This window comes from Gopherus evgoodei, chromosome 15 (genome assembly GCF_007399415.2).
Source record: "Gopherus evgoodei ecotype Sinaloan lineage chromosome 15, rGopEvg1_v1.p, whole genome shotgun sequence".
Lineage (NCBI taxonomy): Eukaryota > Metazoa > Chordata > Testudines > Testudinidae > Gopherus > Gopherus evgoodei.
In genome coordinates, this window is record NC_044336.1 from 29,477,007 (window position 1) to 29,490,876 (window position 13,870).

The 13,870-nt window shown below is 47.6% G+C and overlaps 1 protein-coding gene across 6 annotated transcripts in view; it reads left to right on the top strand.

Annotated features, from left to right (window-relative positions):
- Positions 1–13,870, top strand: part of ASPSCR1 (ASPSCR1 tether for SLC2A4, UBX domain containing) — a 91,178-nt gene that overhangs the window by 38,432 nt on the left and 38,876 nt on the right. For all 6 annotated transcript variants that reach the window (XR_003996575.1, XM_030533967.1, XM_030533968.1 and 3 more), the window contains exon 8: positions 8,494–8,633. Coding sequence is in view for 5 of the 6 variants with exons in the window: in XM_030533967.1 (XP_030389827.1) it covers positions 8,494–8,633 (140 nt within the window). In the remaining variant the exon portion in view is untranslated. The remainder of the gene's footprint in view (positions 1–8,493; positions 8,634–13,870) is intronic.

The following is a 13,870-nucleotide window of genomic DNA, read 5'->3' on the forward strand; positions in this document are numbered from 1 at the left end:
CCCTGGACTCTACTCAAGCCAGGGCTTACTTACCTCAGCCCCGCTTCCAGACTATTGTCTTGATCATACGGAGCTTGCAGGCCTCCACAATCACCTAAGCTCACACCTGTCTCGCACTACTGGGGCGTATGGCTGCATGTACTTATGTGACAAAGTATGCCAGGCTCCGAATGAAACCCTTCCAAACGTGGCTTCATTCGGTATTCCGCCCGGGCAAGGACCACCGAGACGTATTGGTGACAGTCCCCTCCGGCCCCCTCCGCTCCCTCGACTGGTGGCTGACCCCATCCCTAGTATGCGCGGGGATGCCGTTCCACCCACAGCCACCGTCGATGACTCTAACAACCGATGCATCATCCCTGGGGTGGGGGGCCCACCTAGGGGACCTACGTACCCAGGGCCTATGGTCGTCCCAAGAGTTGTCACTCCACATAAATGTCCGGGAGTTGAGGGCAGTCCGCCTCGCGTGCCAGGCGTTCCAACGACACCTGCACGGCCGTTGTGTTTCTGTATTCACGGACAACACAACGGCCATGTACTACATCAACAAACAAGGGGGAACCCGTTCGTCTCCCCTATGTCAGGAAGCCGTTCGACTCTGGGACTTCTGCATAGCCCAGTCGATAGATCTTGTGGCATCCTTCCTCCCAGGGATCAGGAACGCACTGTCGGACAGACTCAGCCGATCCTTCCTATGCCACAAATGGTCGATCAGGCCGGATGTCATCCATTCCCTCTTCCAGAAGTGGGGATTTCTCCGCATAGACCTATTCGCGACCAGGTCCAACAGGAAGTGCCAGGAGTTTTGCTCCTTTCAAGGTCTCTCTCCTGGGTTGATCACGGACTCATTCCTCCTGCCATGGACCCACCACCTATCGTATGCCTTCCCGCCGTTTCCTCTGGTGCACAAAGTCCTGTTGAAAATCCGCAGGGACAAAGCACATCTAATCCTGATCGCACCTGCGTGGCCCAGACAGCATTGGTTCACCGCCTTGCTGGATCTGTCTGTGGACCACCCAATCCCCCTCCCTCTCCACCCGGACCTGATCACACAGGATCACGGCAGGCTCCGTCACCCGGACCTACGAGCCCTCCACCTCACGGCGTGGCTCCTGCATGGCTGAACGCGGCAGAGTTGAGCTGCTCCGCACCGGTTCAGCATATCCTTCTTAGCAGCAGGAAGCCTTCCACCCGCTCAACGTACACGGCCAAGTGGAAGCGCTTCTCTTGCTGGTGTGCTACTCAGGGTGTGACCCCTTCGGAGGCTCTGATTCCCACGGTCCTAGACTACCTCTGGTACCTTAAGCAGCAGGGCCTAGCGACATCCTCCTTGAAGGTACACTTAGCGGCTATATCTGCCTTCCGACCAGGAGAAGGTGGCCGCTCCGTATTCTTCGACCCACTAGTCGCTAGATTCATTAAAGGCTTGGAGCGTCTCTACCCCCCCGTACGCCGCCCTGCTCCTACCTGGGACCTTAACTTGGTCCTAAACAGGCTCATGCTCCCCCATTTGAGCCACTGGCAACTTGCTCGCTCCTGTACCTGTCATGGAAGACGGCCTTCCTGGTGGCCATTACATCGGCCAGGCGGGTCCGAGCTGAGAGCTCTCACAGTGGACCCGCCCTACACTGTTTTCCATAAAGACAAGGTACACCTGCGACCCCACCCGGTGTTCCTCCCTAAGGTTGTGTCTGCCTTCCATACCAACCAGGACATCTTCCTCCCGGTCTTCTCCCCGAAGCCCCACTCTTCTCGGAGGGAACAGCAGCTACACTCCTTAGATGTACGCAGGGCACTCGCTTTCTACATTGAGCGAACAAAGCCGTTTTAGAAGTCTCCTCAACTGTTTGTGGCGGTCGCAGAACGGATGAGGGGTCTACCAATCTCCTCCCAGAGGATTTCCTCCTGGGTGACTGCATGCATTCGCGCATGCTATGATCTAGCTCGTGTCCCCTCTGGCCACCATACGGCACATTCCACGAGAGCTCAGGCCTCGTCAGCAGCCTTCCTGGCGCACGTGCCTATCCAGGAGATATGCCATGCAGTGACCTGGTCATCGGTCCACACATTCACCGCACACTATGCACTAGTCCGACAATCAAGAGATGATGCGGCCTTTGGCGTAGCAGTTCTAAATACCGCCACATCTCGCTCCGACCCCTCCGCCTAGGTAAGGCTTGGGAATCACCTAACTGGAATGGATATGAGCAATCACTCGAAGAAGAAAATACGGTTACTCACCTTTGTAACTGTTGTTCTTCGAGATGTGTTGCTCATATCCATTCCAAACCCACCCTCCTTCCCCACTGTCGGAGTAGCCGGCAAGAAGGAACTGAAGGGTGGCTGGGTCGGATGGGATATATATTGGGCGCCATAGCGGCGCCACTCCAAGGGGCGCCCAGCCAACCCGCCAGGGTTGCTAGGGTAAAAGTTTCTCTGACGAATGTGCACGCGGCGTGCACACACCTAACTGGAATGGATATGAGCAACACATCTTGAAGAACAACAGTTACAAAGGTGAGTAACCGTCTTTTCATTTCACTACAGAGAGGTTTTAAGTGGGTAGAAGTAGTAAGACATTGAAGTCAGAAATGGTTACAAGAAAAAGAAAGATAAAATGCTTCCTAATACTAAACTTAACAAACTAAACTTGATTCAAGGTGAAATTCTTACCACAGGTTTTCAGTAGCATTGCTGATCAAGTTTCAGGTCAGGATCTACTCCCAAGGTCCAATGGCTGTTTCTTTTGTCTTCGTAGGTGAAAAGAGAGAGATGAAGAGGGAGAGAGAACGTGGGGTGTTTTTGCCCCTCACTTTTATAGTTCAGTCACCCTTTGAAATGCATGTTCCTGAGTGTGACCCCTAGATAAAGTTCTTTCCAGCTGAGAGCAAGGAAACATGGAGTCGAGTGTAAGAAGGAGGCGTCTTGTAGTTTTTTTTCCTCACCCATGTATGCTGAAATTCAGATTTTCTTTCTTTTTTTCTTCTTCACTCCCTTGCTGTCTGAGGACTCTGTTTATCACTTACATGCAGATTGAGGTAAAACATACTTCCTTTGTTTAAGACAGGCCTGGTTGACCAGTTATATCTAATGGGGGCTACATGATTTTGAACATGTGCCTTTAACATCACTGTGGGGGGATTTCATAACTTGACACATAAGGTTGCTACATACATTTGCCCATGATATTATTAACCAGCAAGTTATTAATTTTCAGATGATACTTTACAAGGCATGTTTTGTACAAAGATGATTACAACAGTGTGTAGCATGTGAAGAGGGGAACATTCCATCAGTGTCAAAAACCTTTCTTGGGGAGGCAGGCTGGCTGGAATGTAATTCAATAATCTTACCTTGGGCAAAGTTAAATGTGTTCAGTGCATAATACAAAATGGAGATTACAAGACAAAATGGAGGTCACAATTTGATAAAGACTTCCCCTGCTGTCATTGGGTCCACTCTCCAGAAGCTGGGAATGATAGTCTCTCAGGGGTTACTTCCCAAACCCAGGGGCTGGCTTTTTTTAACCCTTCCCAGAATCCCCTTCTCTGTTCTTTCCATTTGAATGCCGCCTGCTATGAAATCCTTGAGGTTTGAGTTTTACCTTTGTACTTAGACCTGACCCAGTCAAGAAATTAAACAAATAAAATCTTAGAAGTTGCATGAAAAATGTCTGGTGAGGTTCAGAGAGCCTGGCTTCATGAGAGCTCAACAGGGTGGAGCATGTCTCCATGATCTCCTCCTTGGCCAGGTTTCTCTGTGGGTGCTCCCCATTGTTGAGCAGGGTTCACTGCCTAGAAGCAGAAGCCAGACCCTGTAAGGATTCCTGAGCCCCAAATAGTGTAGTAGACGGGTGCTTTTCCAGTTAAATTATGACTATTCATGCATGCTCCAGACTGCTGGTCCTTGGAATTGAACCCCTCAGAGGGAGGGGTTTGAGCCTGAAGAGCTGGACGATGTGCCTGCTGCCTGCCCAGGCTGAGCTTGTCTCCCTCTGGCTGTTGTTCCAGTTATATGGGAGTCAGGAGTGGGGAGCTGACTCTCATTCCTCAGTAGGAATATGGCTGAAGAATCAGAAGGGCTGGTGTCATCCTTCCTCTCTCTGTGCTGGTGTAGGGCCAAACCTAGCTCCCCTTTAATGTCTTGCCTGTAGCTATATGGGACGCTGTGCTGCAGCCTGGGTTTAGACAGGCTTGGAGAGCTGACTGGGACTCTGACCACACACAGCGGAGGACTCTAGTTTATGTTCTAGCCTCCCAAGTCTTATCTCCACTGGAATTGTAGTGCTGTTTTACTCAGTTAGAGCCAGCCTCCCACTCCCAGTTTGTGAGAGCTGCCTTGGGAGCAGGTGCTGCTGGAGGTTTCTGCCCTCACGTTCAACAGAATGCGACTTTGACTGATGCTTTCATGCCCTTTGATCTCGGATGCCTTTGCTGCTGATTGATTAAGCTGAGCTTCCACCTCCACTCCTGCCCTTCTCTGCCCTTCTCACTCCCAGCAGCAGCACAGAATGTAGGTCCAGCCACATGTCATCTGCTTTTTGTCCCTTTTCAGACCTGAGGAAAAAACCCAAAACAAATCAATTTTTTTTGTTTAAACATCAAAGGTCCATTTTAGTAAAAGAATCTTCCCATTAATGCTGTGCCTGTGTGTGGTGTTTGGATTGAAATGAAGAGACTGGATAAAATCTGTGCGGGTGTCTCTCCATTTCTGGGCTAAGAATGGTTTGCAGACCAGCTGCATGCTAGCTTTGATGTCAAAACGTTAATTATTAGAAGGTAGCTTTACTCCAAATTCCCCTGGAGATAGAGCTCACTGCAGTGGGGAGAGGAGCTGGGTCTGGCTACCACTTTGCTTTGAAGTCAGAAGGAGCTTTTAGAGCTTCACTCCACTGCTCCCTTTTTCAGAGCCAAAGTGATGACCTCAAACCAATAGGCATTATTGCTGACATTGGGTGTCTTGTATAGACATACTGAGGCCTGATGGATGGCTCCATCATATTGATCGGAAGTGCCTAAAAACTCAACTTTGGGCAGGAAATATTGGAGACCATGACCAGGAACTGGTGTTGCAGAGTTTTATCATCTCCCTGATTTACAATGCCTTTGCTCTAAGCTTCCCGGAAGGAGCTGCTGCTGGAGAAAGGTACAATGGGCCCTTCCCATTAATTATCTCAGTAGAGAGCGGAACTTCCTAGTGTCAGCTAACGAGTGTTTCCCTCTGCCATGACTTCCTGTTCAGAGAAATCTGGACTAAACTGTGAGGTGGAGGTGGGGTGAGGATAGCAGGATTGGGCTCAGTTGATGGGATTAGGATGTAGCTGGCAGTCTCCTCTGTATGGGCAGCCTTAGCTTGTTGCTCCTGGAGCGCCCTCATTGCCTGTGAGAACACATAGCTGCCCCTGGCTCTGAGAAGCTAAGGGGCATGAGTCTGTGGGGAGACTTCATCCACAGCAGGTGCTCTGAGATCAGGCTTTTGGACCTCCTACAGAGGGACGTGTTTATGCCATTTACTGTGTCCCCTTGTTGGGTGACGCTGCTCACAGGAGTGGGGGTTGGAAGGTAGCTTTCAGACTCTGCTCATACTTAAGATTATTAGTTGCCAATTGAGATAATTTCTGACCCAAACTTGAGATGGAAGCAACCGGACTCAGAAAGGCCCATGGAATATAGGGAATGAGTATCAATGGGACAAGAAGCAGCAAATGGCAGCTGCTGCCCTTTGGGTAAAACATAGACTGGGTGAAGTGACAGAAACAGATTGGCCCTTCCAGCTCATAGGTACTGTTTGTGTGGATGGGTAGCGATGGAGTGGAAGGGGGCACAGATGATACCACAGAAGAAGCTACCTAGATGAAGTATTATTATTCAGTAGCAGTCTCTCTTCAGGCTGTATCATCTATTGCAAAATGGTCACCTCGGTGGTAGGCCCGTGTGTACAAGATGTGCTGCTCTCCATGTTTCTGTCATCGGAACTGGTGCAACTGTAGGGACTGGATGGCAGGAGCTCTGCAGGGGCACAGGCTCCTAACTTGTGTGCTGCTGCCCTACAGATCCATCCACGGCAATTCTCTCTAAAGCTGAGAGCTGTCAGTGTCCTGTTGGGGTCTGGCTTAAAGGTCAAGTGGGTGGGAATTCTTGTTCTGTTTGCATTGGGTTTTTTTGCAGACCCCTTGGACAGGTTTGGAATTTCTTATCTCTAGTGTAAGTTGAATATTCTACAGAGAGAAATGTTACACTATTTCAGTCACTAACTCAGAGGCTTGTTTTTGTACTCGTGTTCAGAATTTGTTTCAGATATTCAGCATTCAGTGCTGTTGAAAAGAGTATTTCATACCACAGCAGATGCACAGCTGGACTAGTATTTGGCAGGTATTGAGGCAGTGTTGGAGCACATGGGCATGGAGATAAGAGCACTTAACTTTTGAATGATCCTGGTTTTATTGCACAACTTATCTGTAATTCTGACTAGCTGAAAGAGAATGAAATTGGGGAAGAAGGATCTTGGCCTCCTGCTGTCTCAGTGGAGGTGTCTGTGTGACTCGTATGGCATACTGTAGCCCAGTGGAGTTAAACACAAAGTAGGAAAAGCAATTGAGCGAAGGGGACCAGAATGTAGCTGCCCTCCTCTGAAGTGGAGTATCCCTATAAGTGCATGTTACATCTATGCTTTGATATGCATTGGCTGAAGGCTTTAATCTACAAAGCCCTAAATGATTTGGGGCCTGGCCTGTCTCTCTTCTTGTGGGATTCTGCCACTGTCATGATTAGTCAAGGTGCTTGAGTTAGTAGCCTCAATTATATTAAATGTCGCACTGCTGGTAGGTCCCTTGACTCTGGAATTCTCTCTTGGGGATTCTAGAGACCCTTCAGGGCATGTTGCATGCTCCATATGTTTTCCCCAGGCTTTTCCTGAGGTGATGGGTACAAAACTATTTGACAAGGCTGCAGATGTGCTTAGAGTTGATCATTGCAGCGAGATCAAATCTAATTACCTCTGTTTGGGAGGATGGCAAAGTGTGAAGCCCAGAATGATGCAAGAGAGGTAGCCTCCTCTGCCTGGCTTGAAGGGAGACCTAGGGCAGGTCTACAGTACTGCTTAAATACATGAGTCTGACGAAGTGGGTATTCACCCACGAAAGCTTACGCTCCAATACATCTGTTAGTCTATAAGGTGCCACAGGACACTCTGTTACTTTCACAGATCCAGACTAACGTGGCTACCCCTCTAATACTGCTTATGGCTACCCCTCTAATACTGCTTACTGCTTAAGTTATTTAATTTACATAATTCTGAGTTGTGAAAAAGACACCACTCCACTGCCAGTACGCAAGTTAGATCAACCTAAGCAGTGTCTATACTGGTGCTATGTCAGCAGGAGATGCTCTCCCGCTGTCATAGCTTCCACCTCTCACGGAGGTGGAGTAATTATGCTGATGGGAGAGTGCTCCCCCATTGGCATAGAGCGTCTTCACCAGATGCACTACAGCTGCACTGATGCAGCTGTTACCTAACTCTGTAAACAGCTAGTGCTGGAAGATTGATATGCAGGAGTCTCTTTCTAAGAGGGCATCTTGGCAGCTCAGGAACCTTTCCTGTGCTCGCAGTCCAGGGAATGCTGCAGCTCTGGGCACTCCTCTTTCCCAGCCCAGGGAAAGCTGCAATCAGGCTCCTTCACCCTTTAGTTAAAGCTAACTCCAGTTGACTTTCTAAAAGTAGCCAAGGGTCCCACCCACGCAACCTCGCTCTTTTAATTTCTCAAATTACCCTTTGGTGCCCACAAACAAAGCAAACCTTGCCTTGTAATTTGCATTGTCTCTGAGAGACGCTTTGTGTTCCCAGGGGGCCCTGTGCATGGGAGAATGAATGGGACAGGAGGCCATGTGCAGGGGTGTGCTGGAGGTTGGTTGGCGGGTATGTGTGAGAGAGAGGAGGGCCAAAAGGTTTGCTTAAATAGGAATATCCTGAATCATGGAGTCTTGGGCCATGTCAGGCAGGCAACTAGCTGTCAGAGGCCCCTGGTTACAGAACTGTATATTATCCATAAAAGCTCGTTTCTCCCACTGGCCTGCCTCTCTCGGCTCTGGGGATTGCAGCACTTTCTCCTCTTCTGTCTCATTCAAGTTTCAGACATCCAGGTGCTTGTAGCAGGACTTCTTCCAGGTACGTGGCATGCGTCCCCCCAGGGAGGGGGGAGAAGGCAGCTGTGCTGTACCACTGGGAAGATTTGGGGTTGTGGACAGACACTGGGAGAGGAGCAGCTCTCTAGTACTTATAGCAGGGGAATGGTTAGCTAGGGCTGCAGTACAATATAAGGTCTGTGTGTTATGTAGTTGACAAGATCCCTGTGGGTAGGTCTTACCTAGAAGAGAGATGCAGCCTGTGAATGGACCTTACTTTGCAAATGCTGAGGTCTGATTCTTTGTGCTATGCTTTGGCTTTAGCTGGGGCATAGCATACAAGTCTAACCTGTGCTCCCTCTTTGCTCTGCAGCTTTTGGAGCGAGAGACAGTCGTGTGCCATCCAGACCTGGAAGAGCCACTGTCTGCTGGTCCACAGGATCTTCCTGATGAATTCTTTGAAGTCACGGTGGACGATGTGCGGAAACGCTTGGCCCAGCTGCAGAATGAGAGGCAAGCTTTCTTTTCGTTAGAAATTGAAGTTCCTCCATCTCCTTTCTCCACTCTGAATGTATTGCATTGATGCTTTATAGATTATGCTGGCTTCTTGGGAAAAGGTGCTGGTCTGATCGATGGGTTGGGCTCTGTGTACCTGGGAATTCTAGCTCCCCAGTCTTATAAAAAACTCTCCTGTCCTTGGTGATTTGAGAGATCTCAGACTTTAATCTTGTTGTTAATCACTTGGCTTAAGCAGGGAGCTTGGCACCTGTCCAGGACAGAACATGCTAGGTTCCAGATCTGGAGCATTTGTAATTTTCAGATCAAGAGCTGAGCTACCGAACAACACAATAGAATTAGTCAACAGACTAGAACAGAAAACACTCCATTAATGAGTGCTGGAGGGGTGGGGGTGGGATTGGGGTTCTGGGACTAGACTGGAATTTAGGAGATTTTGATTCTGTTCCTGGTTCAGTCACAGATCTGCTCTGTGACCTTGTGCCAGATTCTTTGCTTTTCCCATCTAGGAAGATTCCCTGATCCTAGAGCTGGTTATGTGCTGGCCTTGGTTTATTTTAGAGTGGCCTAGTGGCTTCTCCATGGTATTCTACCTGATAATAGCCCCTTCTCAGCTCCCAACCTACTCCTAATGTCAGTGGCTGTATGGTACATTGTGTGATGTAGGAGGAATCACCAGCATGAGAGATTGGTTGCCTTCTGGCCCCTTGGCACTGCCAGAGCAGTATATAAGGGATGGATTGCATCTCTTGATCTGGTCCAGAGTCTCTCTGTGCCTCAGTCTACCATGATGCCTGCAAGTCACCAGGGCCTGATGAAATGCATCCTAGAATAGTCAAGAAGTTAATAGAGGAGGTATCTGAGCCTCTCGCTATTATCTTTGGAAAGTCATGGGAGACGGGAGAGATTTCAGAAGACTGGAAAAGGGCAAATATAGTGCCCATCTATGAAAAGGGAAATAAAAACAACCCAGGAAACTACAGACCAGTTAGTTTAACTTCTGTGCCAGGGAAGATAATGGAGCAAGTAATTAAAGAAATCATCTGCAAACACTTGGAAGGTGGTAAGGTGATAGGGAATAGCCAGCATGGATTTGTAAAGAACAAATCATGTCAAACCAATCTGATAGCTTTCTTTGATAGGATGATAAGTCTTGTGGATAAGGGAGAAGCGGTGGATGTGGTATACCTAGACTTTAGTAAGGCATTTGATACGGTCTCACATGATAAACTTATCGATAAACTAGGCAAATACAGTTTAGATGGGGCTACTACAAGGTGGGTGCATAACTGGCTGGATAACCGTACTCAGAGAGTAGTTATTAATGGCTCTCAATCCTGTTGGAAAGGTATAACAAGTGGGGTTCCGCAGGGGTCTGTTTTGGGACCGGCTCTGTTCAATATCTTCATCAACGACTTAGATATTGGCATAGAAAGTACGCTTATTAAGTTTGCAGACGATACCAAACTGGGAGGGATTGCAACTGCTTTGGAGGACAGAGTCAAAATTCAGAATGATCTGGACAACTTGGAGAAATGGTCTGAGGTAAACAGGATGAAGTTCAATAAAGACAAATGCAAAGTGCTCCACTTAGGAAGGAACAATCAGTTTCGCACATACAGAATGGGAAGAGACTGTCTAGGAAGGAGTATGGCGGAAAGAGATCTAGGGGTCATAGTGGACCACAAGCTAAATATGAGTCAACAGTGCGATACTGTTACAAAAAAAGCAAACGTGATTCTGGGATGCATTAACAGGTGTGTTGTAAACAAGACACGAGAAGTCATTCTTCCGCTCTATCCTCCCTGGTTAGGCCTCAACTGGAGTATTGTGTCCAGTTCTGGGCACCGCATTTCAAGAAAGATGTGGAGAAATTGGAGAGGGTCCAGAGAAGAGCAACAAGAATGATTAAAGGTCTTGAGAACATGACCTATGAAGGAAGGCTGAAAGAATTGGGTTTATTTAGTTTGGAAAAGAGAAGACTGAGAGGGGACATGATAGCAGTTTTCAGGTATCTAAAAGGGTGTCATAAGGAGGAGGGAGAAAACTTGTTCACCTTAGCCTCTAATGATAGAACAAGAAGCAATGGGCTTAAACTGCAGCAAGGGAGATTTAGGTTGGACATTAGGAAAAAGTTCCTAACTGTCAGGGTAGTTAAACACTGGAATAAATTGCCTAGGGAGGTTGTAGAATCTCCATCTCTGGAGATATTTAAGAGTAGGTTAGATAAATGTCTATCAGGGATGGTCTAGACAGTATTTGGTCCTGCCATGAGGGCAGGGGACTGGACTCGATGACCTCTCGAGGTCCCTTCCAGTCCCAGAGTCTATGAATCTCTTAAGGGAGGGTAATTTTTCCGTATCTCACAAGGGTGTTGAGGATTAATTCTTCAGTGTGTGTGATGTGTTTAGATACTGTGGTGATGAGCATCACAGAAAAACCTCAAGTAAATAAACTGACTGGAAGGCACACAGTGCCCACATTGGGACAGGATTTAAAATTATTGCATATCTTGTCATACCTATTAAGAAAATTTCAGCCAGTTACCCCAAAGCTACTTGATTCCCCTTCCCCACCACAAATAATTGCTGCTTTTAAAGATGGATGTGCATTCATATGCCAGGGGCCTAAAACAATGAAAGCTGAAACAACATTTCACACTGCCCCGGTGCATATGCTCTGATCTGACATTACATCAGTTGCTGGTAACTGAACAAGCATGAAAATACCAACTTATCTGTACATTTATTTGTCGCATGTTGACACAGGCCTGATCCAACTCCCATTAAAGTCAGTGAAACGACTCGCATAGGCTTTGGATTCAGACTGCAGCCAATAAGCAAATCCCTCTAATTTTGATGACAGAATTGCCTTGTGTTACTAGCTGGAATCAATCAATTTTGAGACGTGACAGAAGGTGAAAATCAAACTATAAACTCCAAACTAGGATGTGATGACCCATAGCTCCACACCTGGGGGATGCCCAAAGGGAAGGAAGGAATACTGAACTTTTTACAGATAAAAAGGATTACAGCTCCTGAACAAATTCTCTTAAAAGTTGGGGACCTGCATAGGAAAATTTCTGAACTCTTAATCCTATTTTGTAACAAGTATTCAGTTAAGATAAACCCTTTGCCTTCTTGGTAAATTAATGCTCCGAATTCAGTGTTTAGTGAGTCATAATCTTCCTTTAAATATGGAGCAGCCTATGTAACATCATAGTTAGGGTTGATCAGAGCTTTCTGCCTAGAACTGCTCAAAGGGCTCTAAAATCCACATGGATATTCAGATTGGTAGAGCCCTGCATGGATACAAATTTATATCCACCAATACGGCTATCTGCAGATATAATTTGGTATCTGCAGAACCTCAGGGCTTTTCCAGGAACTGCAGTGGCGAAAGGAGCAGAATGTGGGGCCACCACTCCCAGGATCCAGCTCCCTCTGCCAGCTACTTCTCTGTCTTGGCTGTAGTGCTCCCAGCCCTTCCACATAGCTGTCTGCGTCTCCTGTCTGGGGGTGTGCGTGCCGCTTGAACACAAGTGCGACCAGGGACAGCTGCTGGTGAGCCTGGTGCCCGCCCCAGTGGGCAGGGCTGAGGATGGTACAGCCAGAGGAGCAGCCAATGTGGGATGCTGGCTCCTGGGAGTGGCAGCCCCATGTTTCCTTCTGCCGCTGCAGTTCCCGGGAGAGCCCTGTGGTTCCATGGGTACCAGTTTACATCTGTGGATATCCGCATCCGTGGATATACATTTGTATCTGTGCAGGGCTCTATGGATTGGCCTGAAAATTGGCATGCCACTTGGGGTATGTCTATTCAGCCCATGGAATTGAACCTCCCAGCCTGGGTCAACAGACTTGCGCTAGAGGGCCGGTTTGGGCTCCGCAAGGAAGAGCTCAGTGAATGAGAAACGTGAGCAACCCATCCACCAGCCCAGCTGGTGGTTTAGTCTGTTGCTGATCTGCAGTCCTAATGACTCTGAATTCCCTGCATGCCTGACTTCTGTATCTAGTTTGTAAACCTGGCTTTTATGGATCCAGACTAAAACTGTGGCTAGTTCGCCACATAAATATTGTATCACTTAATGCCCTGGAGTTCATGTAATGTCAGATATGCTTCTGCTGGGCCCTAGTAGGGCTTCCTTTACTGCCTAGTGGTACCTCTGGTTGATACCTGAAAAGTGCCCGTGAAAACTCTCCACAGCACTTTGTTCTACCCACATTTGCCCTTGAATCATACCTCCTCACTTCCCCCACTTTCTCAAAAACCGGGAAAAATTCACATGCAAAAAATGTTGTTTATGAGGAGTTAAGGTGCCGGAGCTAGCACTACTGTGTGCCCTTTGTGGTTTTTTCAGAATGGGAGAGTTTAATTCCCAGAACTCAAATGTTGGGAAATTAGGAAATGCAATTACCCCTTCCTAACCAAATGTGCCATTTTCTCTGTGCCCTGCATTCCTATTCATACAGTTGAACAGACTCTTACTGTGCTCTGTGCAGGACCATTGGTCTAGGAAGTACTTGCTGTTGATTGGCAGAAGTAAGCTACACTGATCTCCTTGAGGGGACTCGTTGAGCAGAGTTCAGGTGGTATAGTTGTTGTATCGGAAGTATTGCCTTAACTCTGCATTTCTTGGTTTGACATTTGGGCTTAAATTACAGCAAGAGGGGTTTAGGTTGGACATTATGAAAAACTTCCTAACTGTCGGGATGGTTTAGTGCTGGAATAAATTGCCTAGGGAGGTTGTGGAATCTCCATCATTGGGGATTTTTAAGAGCAGGCTGGACAAACACCTGTCAGGGATGGTCTAGATTAGTCTTGCCGTGAGTGCAGGGGACTGGACTATATGACCTCTTGAGATCCCTTCCGTTCTATGATTTTATGACTGTTCTATGATTTACATTCTGGGAGCTAAACTCCTGCTTTCCAGGGCAGGATGAACACAGGGCAATTTTGAGTGCTTCCAGTCTTAACTTCATGTTAACTCGTTTTTTGTGTGTGATAGTGTGATCCTGCTGCTCTTCTTCCTACTGCCATAGACTGAAGATGGCAGCATGGTGGACCCTAACTTCTGTGGCAAGATCCTAAGATTCATTGGCAGGCTGGGAATTATGCAGCAGCTTCTTTTCCATTTAATCAGTACAGAATTAATTTGATAAGAAATTCAACTGATTTTATGCTGCCTCCACATCTCCAGTTTTCAATATGTTGTATATTTTTGTATTGTTATGGAA